The 14887-nt window shown below is 37.0% G+C and overlaps 1 protein-coding gene across 7 annotated transcripts in view; it reads left to right on the forward strand.

The window, feature by feature from the left end:
- LOC127426017 (zinc finger protein 618-like) overlaps positions 1–13315 on the forward strand; it is a 74912-nt gene extending 61597 nt beyond the window's left edge. For 2 of the 7 annotated variants that reach the window (XM_051672446.1, XM_051672456.1), the window contains exons 5-14: positions 518–565; positions 734–832; positions 1917–1988; positions 2471–2560; positions 3713–3802; positions 4446–4490; positions 4804–4881; positions 5961–6008; positions 6487–6609; positions 7000–13315. In XM_051672446.1, coding sequence (XP_051528406.1) covers positions 518–565; positions 734–832; positions 1917–1988; positions 2471–2560; positions 3713–3802; positions 4446–4490; positions 4804–4881; positions 5961–6008; positions 6487–6609; positions 7000–8534 — 2228 coding nt within the window. In that variant the 3' untranslated portion in view covers positions 8535–13315. The remainder of the gene's footprint in view (positions 1–517; positions 566–733; positions 833–1916; positions 1989–2470; positions 2561–3712; positions 3803–4445; positions 4491–4803; positions 4882–5960; positions 6009–6486; positions 6610–6999) is intronic. The other 5 variants (XM_051672467.1, XM_051672483.1, XM_051672475.1 and 2 more) reach the window with 5 other exon arrangements.
- Positions 13316–14887: the final 1572 nt, after the last annotated feature.

Consider the following 14887-nt stretch of genomic DNA (forward strand, 5'->3'; position numbering starts at 1 on the left):
AATGTGTTTATGTTGAAAGCTCTAGGTTAACGAAAAGGTGCAATTAATTTAAATAATACAGATTTGTTTTTTTTTATCCTTTTTTTTTTTTTTTTTTTTTACTGGGAATGTTCATTAATAGTGAAAAAATAAACATTAATTAAACATTAAAACATTTGTGAATGATCTAATTCTTAAATGATTAAAATAAAGATATAAAGAGAATACCTTCTCTTAGAAGAAAACTTAAAGAAAGTTTGACCTCCTTTATGCATTCGTGTAGGTTTTTTGGGTCTTGCATCCTAGGGTTAAGAGTTTTTTGTAATAAATTGTACTTTTAATAATAAAAATAAAAACTACAATGTGTTACCAGAAAAGTAGTTTTTTTGTATTTTAGTTGAGTATATAGTTAAGACCAACTATTGGTTGTGGTGGAGTGATTCAGAGGTATTAAACGAATCGTTAAGTGGAACTGGAACTGTTAAGAAAGCAATAGTGACCAATTTATAGATGTCTAATTTGTTGTCTTACTCTGTAGAGTCGGATGGCACTGCATCTGGAGAAGGAGCATCTCTAGGAATCAATAGTGAGTAAAAAAAAAAATTAATTGAAGTGATTTTTGGGAAATGTCTCAGAATTTCTTAAATCAAGTGGGCAAATGTCATACTTTTGCATTAGGGTCGACTACAGATCCTCAAAACATAGAGTAATATCTCAAATTTCTGTTCATTGAAGTCTCCGTTTTCCAATCCAGGTGCTTTCCGCTATACATGTGATGTATGTGGGAAAAAATACAAGTACTACAGCTGTTTTCAGGAGCACAGAGACCTCCATGCAGTTGATGGTGAGCAATGTATGTCCGTCTTTCCACTGGTAATATATCCACTTTTACGTTTGATTTCCTGGTTTTTGTCAAATCACATTGTTCTTGTTATGAATGTCTGGAATGTCTGTCACACTGTCAGAACAAATTGGCAAAAAAAATTACTTTTAGGGGTATAACAGCTTGTCACTGGGGCAGTACCCTCAAAGGTACACCCACTGTATGTATGTGTACATTATCTGTTCCTAAAGATTACGTATTAGTACCTTAAGTGTCTTATCTGTCCCTTAAAGTTACGTATTTTTATCCTTAAGGTGTAAAGAGGATATTGTGGGTGTTTCTTTGAGGGTACTGCCCTTGTGGCAAGCTGTTGTACCCCTAAATTTATATTTTTTGCAAATTTGTTTTCTTACAAATGTAGGTTTGAATTTGATGAAACAATTTTCTCTGAATTTGTAGAACTTCTTGAGGAAAAACTTGTGAAAATTTTTTTAGGACAGAGTTTGATTTAGGACCAGATACTCCAATACTCAGACCCAAATATCAGACACCCTAACACCTTCAACTCGGAGCAAGATTTAACCCTCGGAGCCCAGATCCAGACCCAACCAGCAAACTAAATCCAAGACCTGTCATTGCAAGATCCTGGCTGTCCATATTAATGAAGTTAAATGGAGCCTTTATTTCAAATGTTTCAAAAAACAGAATTTCCACAAAATATAAAGAACTTTTTACAAATTAAAAATGGTAAACTTTTACCAAAAAAGTTCAGAAGAAAAAACAAGACTCTTATACAAGTTCCTCTCATAAGTTTGTAACATCTGAGGTACAGCAAAGATTGAGACATCTATCCCATGTAGAGTTGTAAAAAGATACCACGCAGAGTTTTGGTTGAGTTAATCATCACCTTTAGTTCACTGGAAATAGACTTCAGCCTTGTCTGAAACCACCGAAAGCGGCAGAGCTTAAGAGACCCACATCCTGACCAATGCCACATTTATGCAGACTTGAACAGTCACAAGACCACAACCATAAGATTGAGACTCAATCTCTGCTTTAGTTTAAAAAGGCAAACCTTCTGAGAATTCCCCTACTATTTTCTCATTTTGACCAGATCCATATGACCATGTGATACCTGTAGAGGACCCAAAAGAGGAATCTGAACCCTACCAGAAAATGGGACCAAGTAAGAGTTCTTAAATTCCTTGCAAGTTCTGATGGTTCTTCTGGTGATTTAAGATTGATTTGCTTCTTAACCTCCTGAGCCCGAGCATGACTGTGTGCTGTGTGGACAAACTCCACTGTGATTGGCTCCATGTTGTTTGGTCACATGAGTGTGTCGAAAGTTTAAACTTTTACTAACGGCCCAGATTCTTCTTAACTGAGATCAGTTATGTTGCGTATAGCGAAGCCAAAACACAACGTCCATGCATGTGTATGTGGGGTTGCACAAGGTTAAATTAGAAAACTTGCCACAGTTATGTTAAAAAAACATGTAAATGAAGGATCATGGTTGTGCAATTGCAGCTGCTGCAACAGAGATCTGATACTAACAGATGATCTTGTTTCAAGTGGACAAATGAATCTCAAAATCATCGTGTTTATCAGTGGTGATCCATCTGTGATACAGCCATTGTCTAATTATTGTATATTTTTTTGGTCTCAAAGAAACAGGAAGCTACACCTGCGAGTATTGTGGAAAACAGTATAAATACTTCAATCCTTATCAGGAGCATGTGGCTCTTCATGCTCCATTGAGTAAGTTTTCACTTTATTACCAGCATTTTGTGTTGACTAGAGCATTGCTTTTTGCGTGGATTAAGAAAAAAAAAAACTTTATTAATTTGATTTTAGAGATTGATAGTAATGAGGATTGTTCAATAAACCAAAAGGAAATATACCAGGATTAGCATCTCTGTTGTAAATCTACTCAATATGTCTTAAATAAATCTTAAATTTTCAGGGTCTCAAATTGATAATGCAATCTCCTTTCTGTACTTCAGAGGTGTTCTCTGTGAAGTCTTTCTTGTTATCTTCGTCCTCCCTGTCTCCTCTCATTTATGTCTAAGTCCTGCAGTGAGGATAAGCAGAGGAGTTTGACATTGAAAGCTATTTAAAGTATGGTGGAAATATAAAAATGGGTCAGAGACACTGTAAGGTGCAACCAGTATTATTATAATTTTTTTTATTTGCTTTAAAATTAGGATTATTCTAAATGAGCTTTAGAAATAAGTAAAAAAATATATTTGCAGAAAGTCATGGTTTTGCTGTGAGATGGTTGATTGGTAATAAAGTATGTTATTTTAGTGACTGGGTAAAGGTTTAGTTCACCCAGAAATGACAATTCTTTTGTTTACTCGCCCTCGTGTTGTCAAACTGTTCTCATGAAAAAATAAAGGATTTTCTAAATTCATAAAGGGATCAAAAATGAGTAACAGGGTTGCAAATGTAGCCTAAATTAAGCTATCGTACAATGGGTAGTAGCAAGTATGGGACAGAATGTTAGTTTGTAGTCACTGATAAACGTATATATTTCCTATCAATACAATAAACACATTTGTTGATCACATAACTTGTATAACAGGGTTGAATGGTTGTGCTTAACAAATGCAGTCAACACTGCAGTTTGTGTAGAAATTGAGATAACAAAATGATAATATTTACTGTCTTTCTGCCATGTTGGGACAGACTAAAATCACACTTGTTTTAGCTACTAATTTAACTTTTGTTGAGAGAAAGAAAAAAACAAAACCTAATTGGACACCAATTTGTACCCTATTTGTGGAAAGTGATGGTTTTCTTTATGACTGATACATTGAGAAGGCCATGTGCAATAATTAGCATTTTTCAGCATTACTCACCTTTGACTTATATCTGTTATCTTACCTGCTTTGATTTTTGGCTTTGCAGAGGGAACTTATGGCCTTAAAATGGAAGGGAAAATGTCTAGCCAGTCAGGACAGTCTAGTCGTGTAGACATCAATTCCCAGAACTCGAGTGGTAAGTGACATTGAAATTGGTAATGAATGGGATATTGGGATTTTTCAACTTGACATTTTTCAACTATTGCATATTTGAATGTTATAGAGTTTGGACATTGCTCAGAGTGATATTTGTAACTGTCACAAAGGTTTGTATCATCTATCTACAGGAGGCCTTTCACTGTTCTGCATGCACTTTGTGCTACAGTAACTTTTACAATATTCTTTAAAAGGACCATTTCTTGCACTTTTAAAATCCCTTTTTATAATGCTAGTCAAGGTGTTTTGCACCAAAAACATAAATTTTACATGACCATTTTCCACCCTCTCTGTGATCCATAGCTATGCCCTTAAATTTAAAAATATGCCTTTGATGCAATTAATTGTGTTAATGTGCTTTTGGTTCAGCAACAACATGACCATTTCTGAATGAGACATTTCTGCAGCTTAGTTTCCATAAATGGTCTGGGTGGATTAGGGAGGAGTTTTAAGGTTTTATTAAAAATTATTTCAGAAAAAATATATTGTCCCTCCCTGTGTTAAATGTCTTTGATTATTTATTCTATTGTTTCTATATGGATTTTGAAGTTGTTTCCTACTGTATACAGTGTTGTGTATTGCACAGAAGTGTTGTGCATTGACATGAATTGTCTGCCCTCCAGATACCCCAAACAGCCGGGCTTTCAGTTCCCTCCCCAACTCTCAGAGTATGTACTTCGGAAACACATCAGTTTTACCTTTTCATTTTCACTTGATATCATTCTTCTAATCTTGCATGCAGTCTCATACTTTTTTACTATCGTGATTGACTTCACTCATGCCCATCTGTGTTCCATTGCATGGCTTTCAAAACTTGCAGGTTCGCAGTGTGAAGTTAAAACATTTTACATAAATGCTTGACGGTGACCTAAATTTGTTAGAAGTATGTAGTGCTCTGATGTGGATCATTGGCTTGCACTCCAAGCTTTGTCATGAGAACATTGCTGTGTTCTGAGAGAGAAACTGGACCTTGTGTTCCAGAAACCTACGCGTGTGGAGCCTGTGGAATTCAGTTTCAGTTCTACAACAACCTCTTGGAGCACATGCAGTCCCATGCTGGTGAGTGAGCCCAAAAATTGAAAACCTTGTCAGCTGTTAGCTTTTCCAAATTTGGACTCGTTCTCTGTTTTGTTTACATCATATTTTTGACTCAGCATGTGGATAATGGTTGAATGCAAATAGAACGTTTTGACAGATGGCATGATGTGAGCACTGCATATCAAGTTTCTTTTTCCATCTTTTGCTGTTTCTGATCTGTACATTATTTGTACATCTTTACTCATCACTTATTCATAGGCCTGCACTGAATCTGTGCCTGCAGAATTCTACAAAATGCTAATCATTCATTCAAGTTCTACATATCCATCTTGCATTTATTAACAGGGTACCCACTGTCCTGGAAAACCTGGGTATAGGGCTAAACAAAATTTGCATAGTCTGAAAAATTGTGTAAATGTTATTGAAACTCAGATATGATAAACATAAAAAACAATTGTGATTATTTTTGACCAAAATGTAGTAATGTTTTGCCCATACTCCATCCAACAGAAGAAATTAACTCTTAAAAGAGTAATTTTTAAGTGTTTATACATGAGAAAAGCTCAAAACTCAAGACCTTTTACAACAAACAAATAAATGAATACACAAAACAGTGAAACAAATGCTTTTATTTTGGCGAAAACCTTTTGAGATTCTATGTGAAGTTGAGTTGACAACAGCTTTATAATGTGCTCCTCATTACATGTATGGTGAAATGCACTCATCTACTTTTCGGTCCACAAAACACTGGTGTTATGGGGTTACTTGAGATTTGTTTAGTAATTTAGCATATGTGAAATTATAGTGAATTATAGTATACCTTTGCCGTTTAATAATCGCACATGGATATATAGCAATTTCGATTTAATTGCAATTGATTGTGCAGCCCTATCAGGTAATTTTACAATTGTGATTTCCAGGCCTGAACGTGCAAGTCATTTAAATCAATAAAATCTGAAGTTATTCAAAGTTTCTATTGTTAAAACAAATGTTGGTAGTTATGTTTAACTCTAAAATAGAAGTTCAAATTCAGCTAGAAATTGCTCTTTGTGAGTGCAATCTCTATATAAAATTATTTTTGTTTTTATTTTTTTATCCAGCAATCAAGAACAACTGGAAAAGTTATGGAAATACATTGTTCAAAAGGCGTGGGTACCCTTTATTAAATATTTTGGCTCATTTTAGCTCAGCTCTGTTAAACACAATTTTTAAATCCATTCCACAGAATTCATAGACTTGCCCCTAAATCTGCACAGAAAATATGAAAATTGCTGAATCCATGTGGGCCTATTTACTTGTACTATATTTACATTTATGCATTTGGCAGACACTTTTATCCAAAGCGAATTATAGGGCATTCAGGCTATTCATTTTTGTCAGTTTGTGTGTTCCCTGGGAATCAAACCCATGATCTTGGCGTTGCTAGCGCCATGCTCTACCAGTTCAGCTACATCACTTTTAAAATCACCTTGCTCAAAATAATCATTATCATTTGTAATTTATTGTTTTCACTGCTTTCATAATCCTTAGTGTATCAGTCTATTTCTCGTTGTTTTATAGAATCTCCCCTAGAATAAATACATGCAAGTACTTTATGCCTAACTTTCAGTTTTAATATTTTTATAGCTGATAATGAGAATCATATTAAAGATGAGTCTCCAAAACCCTGCCAAGTGCCTGCAGCCACACAGGAACAGATGTGGAAACCTCCACAGCCGACCCAACAGAGGAGCCATGTACACTCTTATCGTAAGTTTTTGCTTACTGGCATTACTAGAACCCACTCATAAAACAGCCTTGGCAGTTAGCAGATGCTACATGTGGTTTGACCACTGTTGTTTGTAAAAAAATAAAGATTTGGACAAAAAAAATACCATTTGTATCCTCTGGTAACCTTATGTCACTATTATGAAAGCCCCTGCAACAACATAACACTGTATTTTTGGATCATTTCTGTTGAATTACTTTAAGTACTATCCAAATACACACACACACGTACATTAGGAAAGAACAAATGCGGACGGCAACAGTTGCTGTGGTAATACAGTCAGTAAAGTTTTTAAGGTGGGGCTTGGTGAAGGGTCAATTAACTAATCTTTTAGAGATGACATAGCCTAATTTGTCACTCTCTTTTTGCAGAGAATAGATTGCTCCCAGAAAAAGAGAGGCAACAAGTGGCTGAGCGTTTACTGAGGGTTATGTGTGTAGACCTTGGCCTTCTGGGTGTTCTCAGCAGTAAAGATTTCCTAAAACTGGCTCAGACCCTGGTGGACACTGGTGCACGAAATGGGGCCTACTCCATCCGTGAAGCCCTGGGAGATATGAGCTCGCTGGCACTAAAGCAACTCCCTCGTATGTATAATCAGGTGAAAGTGAAAGTGACCTGTGCCCTGGGTTCCAACTCTTCCTTAGGCATTGCTGTGACCTGCCATTCGCAAACTCTGGGACCAGATTCCTGCTACTTGCTAACAGCATATCAAGTAGAGGGTGTGCGACTCCGACGCTACGTGTTAGGACTCAAGGAGGCCTCTCTAAGGGAGAGTCCAGAGCAGATACATCACTGGGTCCAGATTGTTCTGTCCGAGTTTGTCATGTCAGAAATCCGTACTGTCTATGTGACTGAGCCACGTTTGTCTGCATTAGCATTTTGTGGTCGCACCGGAGTTAGCCTCCGTTGTGCAGGTTGTTCTCTAACAGCCACAGTTCAGGCTGTTATTAGCCGTCGCAGCCTGCAAGCGCGAGGACTCCATGAACTAGGTGAGCTTCTGGCAACATGCCGTGACATTGCTGCAACGACTAGCTTTAGCCGTGAGAGTAAAGCCGCAGAGGAATCAGCCGCTCCGCCCTGCTGGGATCCAGTCGTAGAGGCCTTGCTCAAGGTTCATGACAACTTTGAGGCCACCTGTGAAGCGTATGGCCGGTCTAAGAGCACAGTGGCACTCTTGCAGGGCCTGAACAAGCACCTCCTTGGCACGCTTGCATGTTTGCTAGCACCGCTAAGACAGGCAGCACAGGAGCTGAGTGTCGAACACAGCCCCACGCTGCAGCACGTGCTCCCCGTCTACCTCCGTCTTGAAAAACTTTTCACCTCCAAAGCCGGTGAGGTGGGTGCTGGCAGTAAACTCTGCCACTACTTCCTGGAGGCCCTGAAGGAGAACTTCAAAGTGGAACGTGTCCATCAAGTTGCAATGATCTTGGACCCACAGCTAAAGCTGCGGCCTGTCCCAGCGTACCAACATGAGGACATCATCTCACGGGTGTGTGACATGGCTGCTAATATGAGGGAAACGGGAAGTGGTGGATCTGGAGGGACATCTGTGGATGAAAGGGATAGTGACGGACCCTCAGTGGCCAAGCAAGGGCGCCTGGACTGTGGTGGGTTAGAGAGGGCACCATGCGGGGCTGACGAGCCACAGGTACGAAAAGAGTTGTTCCAATACCTCGGTGAACCACTGTTAAGTGGCACAGGTGACCTGTTGCAGTACTGGAGTTCAGTCATGGACAGATACCCCAGGCTTGCGCGGTTAGCACTGTGGTTGCTGGCCGTACCAGCCGTAGCTGTACATGGAGAATGCGTGAACATCTGCAAGCAGACTTTAGCCATGAGGAGAAAGCAGCAGGTCACTGCAGAGGAGATGAACAAGCTGGTCTTCCTCAAGAGTAATTTTGCTTGAGGCAGCTAAGGGCTTTAAGCTAATGGCATCACAGACTGTTTTGCATCAAGACTTCAGTGAACCAGACTGACCAGTGACTTCTCTTTATCCTCTAAAAAAAAAAAAAAAAACTGATTTTACGCAAGTGTCTACCAATGAGGCACATGATAAACATTTGCAAAGGAAAGATACACTGACAATTGATAGACAAATGCCTGTTCAGATCGTAATTTGGCTTTAACTACAGAGCAACTCATTCTGCCCTGGATTTAAACTTTTGTTTTTAATATATCAGTTGAACATAACTTAAAATTGTCATCTGTTTGAGTCAGTATGCGGTTCATCCATCTCTCTTAAATCATTTTGTAGACAACATCAGAGTTTCAGTGAATGAATTGTTGAAATTATCAACCACCTCATTTAGTGCAGGTAAAAACGGGGTATTTAGAAAAAGCCATGATTTGCAATTACGCCTTTACAAAAATCACACAAAGCTCAATGATACCTCTTTGTGGTTAAGCAGTAGGCTGATCAACTGTATAGATCTAAGGCTTGTCATTGGTGTGCCCTGATATAGTAGCCGGTTAACCGCTTTCAGTGTGTTAAGCTCAGTGTTGTACAGTTGCAAGAGTTTATGGCCAGCAGAACTCCAGTTTTTAAGTTAATGCTTTTGCAATTATTTATTTACATTTTTTGTTAGTTTTCACAAAACCATTGCAAAAACATGTCACGTAGCACAAGTTACTCTCAAGCTGACTTTGATGCCTTGGACCTTTTTGTAGCAGCCTTTTTCCCTCACTGTTATAGCTCTGGCATCATGTCTTTCTACAATACAATCTACTGTAGTTAAAACATTTATTTTGTGTTTTAACCTAATATTATTGGGGATCAGAATTATATGGAATTGTTCTCTAAAGCTGTGCAACGTTCTGGTACAGTTATGTGCAAAGTTTCTGATATTGGTTCTGAACCATTTGAAAAGGGGCTAAAATGAAATTGTCTATCTCTCACTGTTTCAGTACAAACCACCTTGAACAGAGGCAGCTAATTGTATTATTGTGTGAACGCATTCTTATTGTTAGAAGATAAGGAAACTAAACGATCACTTCATTATTAATGCACTGGATTTCTGTTATCCGCATTTTCCTCATTAATCTTCAGCAGTTTATTAGAATAGTGAAAACCTTGCCTAGATTAGGACCAAAGTATCTTTTTAAAAGTAGTTTGACATTGTGAGTAATTACCTTTTTCTTTCAAACAGATGTGTGAAGTCATCCCATAAAATGCGTACTTCGCGTAATCTACGTAATTAAACTAATGTGTAATTTATCGACCACATGAAGTTTCACCGTATTTGAACAACATTTTTAAACACTTCAGTGAATGAACAGAAGTTCTTACTTCCATGATAAAATAAATGATTTTCAAGAGTATTTTACTTGGGGTTTCCCACAGTCATGGAAAACCTGGAAATATCAGGGAATTTAAAAATTGTGATTTCCAGGCCTGGAAAAGTCATGGAAATTAATAAAATCTTCAAAGTCATGGAAAAATCATGGAATTTTTTTATAGTTCATATATTTTTATTTATTATGCTCTGTCATAAAATATTTAATCGGGGTCTTGCGTTGCACTGGATTAAAAACACACTGTGAAGAGTTTCAAATATATCATGTTATTTAGAATACCTGACCAATTAGAGACGATAACGTTCCACTCCCCGCCTATTTTAGGATTCACGTTTTCAGGCTAATTGTCATTTACCCGCTTAATTTCAGTGAAGTGTGTCTCTCTTTGCTAATTTTCACGTAACCTACTTTAGCATGTAAAATTTGCTTTTACAGCTAAGTTTAACATGCCAGGAAAGTGCACCTTTAACAATGCCTTGCTCAGCATGGCCAGGTATGAAAAATGTCTGGCAAAGGATCGGGATCCTACGGTGCCCGGGAAGGGACAGATTCGATTCACTTAGTTTTGTCATTGCCACATCATATAACTCGTGGGAATGTGATAATGTGTTGTGGCCACTAGATATTATGTTGAGGGAACGACATCCTTATCTCGTGGTCACAAGAATATGATCTCGTTCCCTAGACAAAGTATTTGTCCCACAACTTTGTTGATGTAAATGGCTTAAAAAGACCTATATGAAGTGGTGTAACGTTAGTTCATTTTCTTTTACTCGCGCTCTCTGAAGGCGACAGTCTTACAAAAATATCGTTCACACACTTGGCCTAAAGGGTATATAACTGTACTACAAGGGCCATAAAACACTGTATGCAGAACAGTCAACACTTGGTGTGGCTGCAGAATTATGACTGAACATGCACCGATGCGCTTTCATTGCCTAGCATACTCAAGGGACCACCTGAAAATTCCACCCACTATGCTGTTGACATGCAAGTTAACATAAAAAAAACCCAGTAAAAGTGCAGTATTTTCACATTTCAAAGGTTGTAGTAAGTTCCCAGTGGATAGACTAATTTACTACAGTTGAGATTATTAAAGTAAGTCCAATTATATGAGTATAGTATTTGATTATTTTAGGAAAACAAATCACCAAAATTTGCCAAGATGTCATGTTCACATTCCAGAGGATGTCGCAGGTTCCTAGTTGATAGACTGACTTACTACAGTTGATATTATGTCAGTATGCGCAATTATACAGATGCTGTTTTCAAATATTACAAACAAAACTCACCTTAATGACAGAAGCACATTCTAAAGGCTTCCAGGTAAACTGGTCTCATAGAGGAGCATGCCCAGGGCGGTTAGTGTTGAATTAGGGTTAGAATGTTCTCTCTTTGTTTGTAAGAAAAACACTCTAACCATAGAATTGTTGTTCCATATAACAAGCATTAGCAACCACTATATATAAAAACATTAAACTCAAACCAAATTTAAAGGGGATCTTGCGCAGCTGGGCCTACAGTCTTTAAAGTGTGCAAATGTCATTTAGATCAATTTTGGTGTTTCCCCTTATATATATATATATATATATTAGTATATTTGAATACTGCATCTTTTTAATTGCACATGCTGGAAAATCTCACCTTTTGTTAGTCTACCCACTGGGAACTTACTACAAGTTGTTATTTTTAATTATTAATTAATTTGTTAATGAAATGTTTTCAGTTTAACATAAGAAACAATGGTGTGGTTTTGTTTTTTTATAAATTTGCGATTGTGATTAGGTGCCATTTTCAGAATGAAAGGCTAAATGTTTGGGCATGGAAATTAGCTTTCAAGTCATGGAAAAGTCATGGAAATTCATTGGTTGAAAAGAGTGGGAACCCTGTAGTTTTCATGGAAAGATGTTATTAGCATTATATAATTTGTTTTGTAATGCCTTGAACATCTTTGTGATTATACAGCTATGCATGCAGACAATATAAGAGACTTTGTTAAAGTAAGCCAGAGATGCTTGCAGGAATCAGACATATAGGCTATGTTCACACAGCTGTAATCAGTAAAATCAACCTTTCTCAGGTTATAAAACATGGCAGAAAATAGGGCTATTGAAATAATTCTTGTCTGCTGCTGTACAGTGGGTACAGGACAATTTGAGTCACAGCTGTTAGTAAATATGGTTTAATTCCAATTCCAAACTCTGACTGTGTGAACATAGTCATAAAGCCTGAATTGCTGAAGAAAATAGTTAATGCAAAAACTGTTCTGCTGAAGATAAATCGAGCAAAGGGCGCATGCGATTGGATGAGGTATTTTAGGTACCCCAAAATAAAGATGTTGATACTTGCTAGCATGTGCAGAAAAGTTTGTGTAAAAAAAAAAAAAAAAAAAAAAAAAAAAGCTTTAAATGTTGCCCAGAAATAGAAACAGCTGCTGTCGTACATTGTTGTATTTCTCTATAACCACAAGAGGGCAGAAGTGTCTTTGCAAAGAGTCTCCAAAACACCTTACCTCTGTTTTCTATCCAAACATTTCAGATATTTTGATAAACTCAGTCTATGAATATGATGGACTTCATGAAGGTTTTACTTTTGTGTTTATTTTTCTGAATGAATGTGTAATGCGTGTCTTTGGGGAAATATGAAAAGTAGGAGAATGCAACATGCTCCTGTGCTGCAGCAAGGTTTATTTGAAATATACTTATATCTGAAAGTATAGAACACTGTTTTAATCACAACTATTTATGGATACATCACAGTTGTTAATATTACTCTGTTTTTTTTTTTTAGGGACCCCCCCCCCCCCCCCCCCCCCCCATTTTAGCAGTAGGTCTAATTTATACTTTTTTAACACTATTTTTATAACATGACTGATAATAGAGTTTTCTCTCATTATTGACTGTCAGTAGTGTACTGCACTGTTCTGAGAATCTATCTACTCCTGTAGTATGTGCTGTGTGAATAAAATATCCTCAAAGATTTCAGTTTTATATAATTTTGGTTGGTTACACATTATTACAATGTAGTCATGCAAGTATTAAAAACTGTAATGAATTTCAATTACTTTAAATGTTAATGTAATGCAAGTTTATTTATTTATTTTGATGACAAGCTTTCTATGAAGAAAGATGTCATGGAACCTGTCCTGGTCATGTTTCACTCCAAAAAAAAAAAATTCTTTAAGCATTGTGACAAGTAATAATACATCATGGAAGTATTTGTTGGACTGCCTTATAAATTTAGCTGATTTAAATAAAATACTGTGATAGAGTAAATACAGTAAAATCATTTAGAATAATGGACATTACCAAAAAAAAAAACAAAAAAAAACTTAATTAGTCCTTAAAATAAGTTTAATTTTCTTTATGCAAAATGTACTACTTTCAGAAGATGGTTAACATTGATACACGGGGACATGGGAAGATTATCAGAGAAGAAGTGCAGATTTGTGTGTACTCCCAAGAGGTGAAGGGGTTGCGAGTGTTATAGCCTGTCTTAGCATCTTTTTATCCTCTGTTTGAACCCAAACAGAGATTATTTATCAGAGATCGTCCACTTCTATTAAAATGAATGGGAGAAATTGGAACGCTAAAACCAAGGAGCTCTGAGTGCCCAACGGTCAACAGATGTAGAAAAGATGTCCCACCTTGCAGTTAAAAGAGCCAAACACCTTTTTAGATATAGACATCATTTGTCAATCAACTCTAGAACACACATGCACATTAGCAATACAAGCCAGGAAAATGTAATTTTTTTAGTGTAATATGAGGTAAAGGATCACAATTTATGATACCAGTATTGTCAGATTTTATTGCTGATTTGAAATATGTTCTTTGATCATAATCTTGACCAACCATTTTTGAGGTTTTGGTCTTTCTCCATTCAAGTAGATAGGAGGTGCACTGGCATGACTAGAAATAGCCTCCCGAGAGTGTTCCAAAGATGGTTGATAGTGGATTGACTTGCTAGGAAGACTTTGACCCAAATCACTGTTTCCTGAAGCACAGAACCTGCAATCTTGCATAAAGAATGGCATACGTTCTCTGGAGTGACAGTCCATCAAACCATTTCCCATAACCCCTAGACCTGCCTATCTAAACTCTTGTTCACTGAATGGTGAGTTTAGCTTTAAAGTTTCAAGGAAACCATGTTAATAATATAATAGCCCAATAGTAATACTAGTGTGGAGGTGAGGGCGTTGTCGAGCGGCCATCTAGAGAGAGTGAAAGCGGTAAGGAATTCCACCTGAGACGAATAGCAGTTTGTCTCAGGTGGAACTCCTTACCGCTTTCTCTCTCTCCAGACAAGCGCTCGACCACGCCCTCACCTCCATAAGTTGATCTTATTAAAAATCAATGGCCCTTTTAATGAGAGCGCAATTTGTTTAAATTTACATTAATTAATATTATAGATGTAAATATTAGCTTTATTTATAATTTTTGTTTATACATCCATCAAGTCACCCACTGAGGCAACCAAGATTTAAGGTTCTCAACTGGAAGGTATGTGGCTTAGAAAGAAAACACACCTCACACTAAATGTGAAAGCTAAAGTGTGTAATTTCTGTAATTTGTGCCAGCGAACGGAAATGCAAAAGTGAAAATGTTTGTAAATAAAAATGAAACAGGTTTTTCAACCCGATCTCTCAAAAATTCTTACATATTTTACGAGTTGGCTTTTTCGTATGATTTTTTATTTTATTTCATTCGTATGAATTTGTATGATTTCATCACGTGCAAATGCCTAATGAGTAATGAGGTGTCAAGGACATGCTTATTAATATTATGCTTTTACCAAAACCCCTTATCTAAACCTAACCGGTCAGTAGAGTGTGTAAACATGACAGAAAGCTGTTATGTGTGACAGAAGCAAGTAATTGTTGCATTTTAGATGAAAACGATGTCCAGCGATGCCATTGGCTGTAGTGTAGGTCGTACAAATTCAAACAAATGCAGTTGTACGATA

The sequence above is a fragment of the Myxocyprinus asiaticus genome, chromosome 3, assembly GCF_019703515.2.
Source record: "Myxocyprinus asiaticus isolate MX2 ecotype Aquarium Trade chromosome 3, UBuf_Myxa_2, whole genome shotgun sequence".
Taxonomy (NCBI): Eukaryota; Metazoa; Chordata; class Actinopteri; order Cypriniformes; family Catostomidae; genus Myxocyprinus; species Myxocyprinus asiaticus.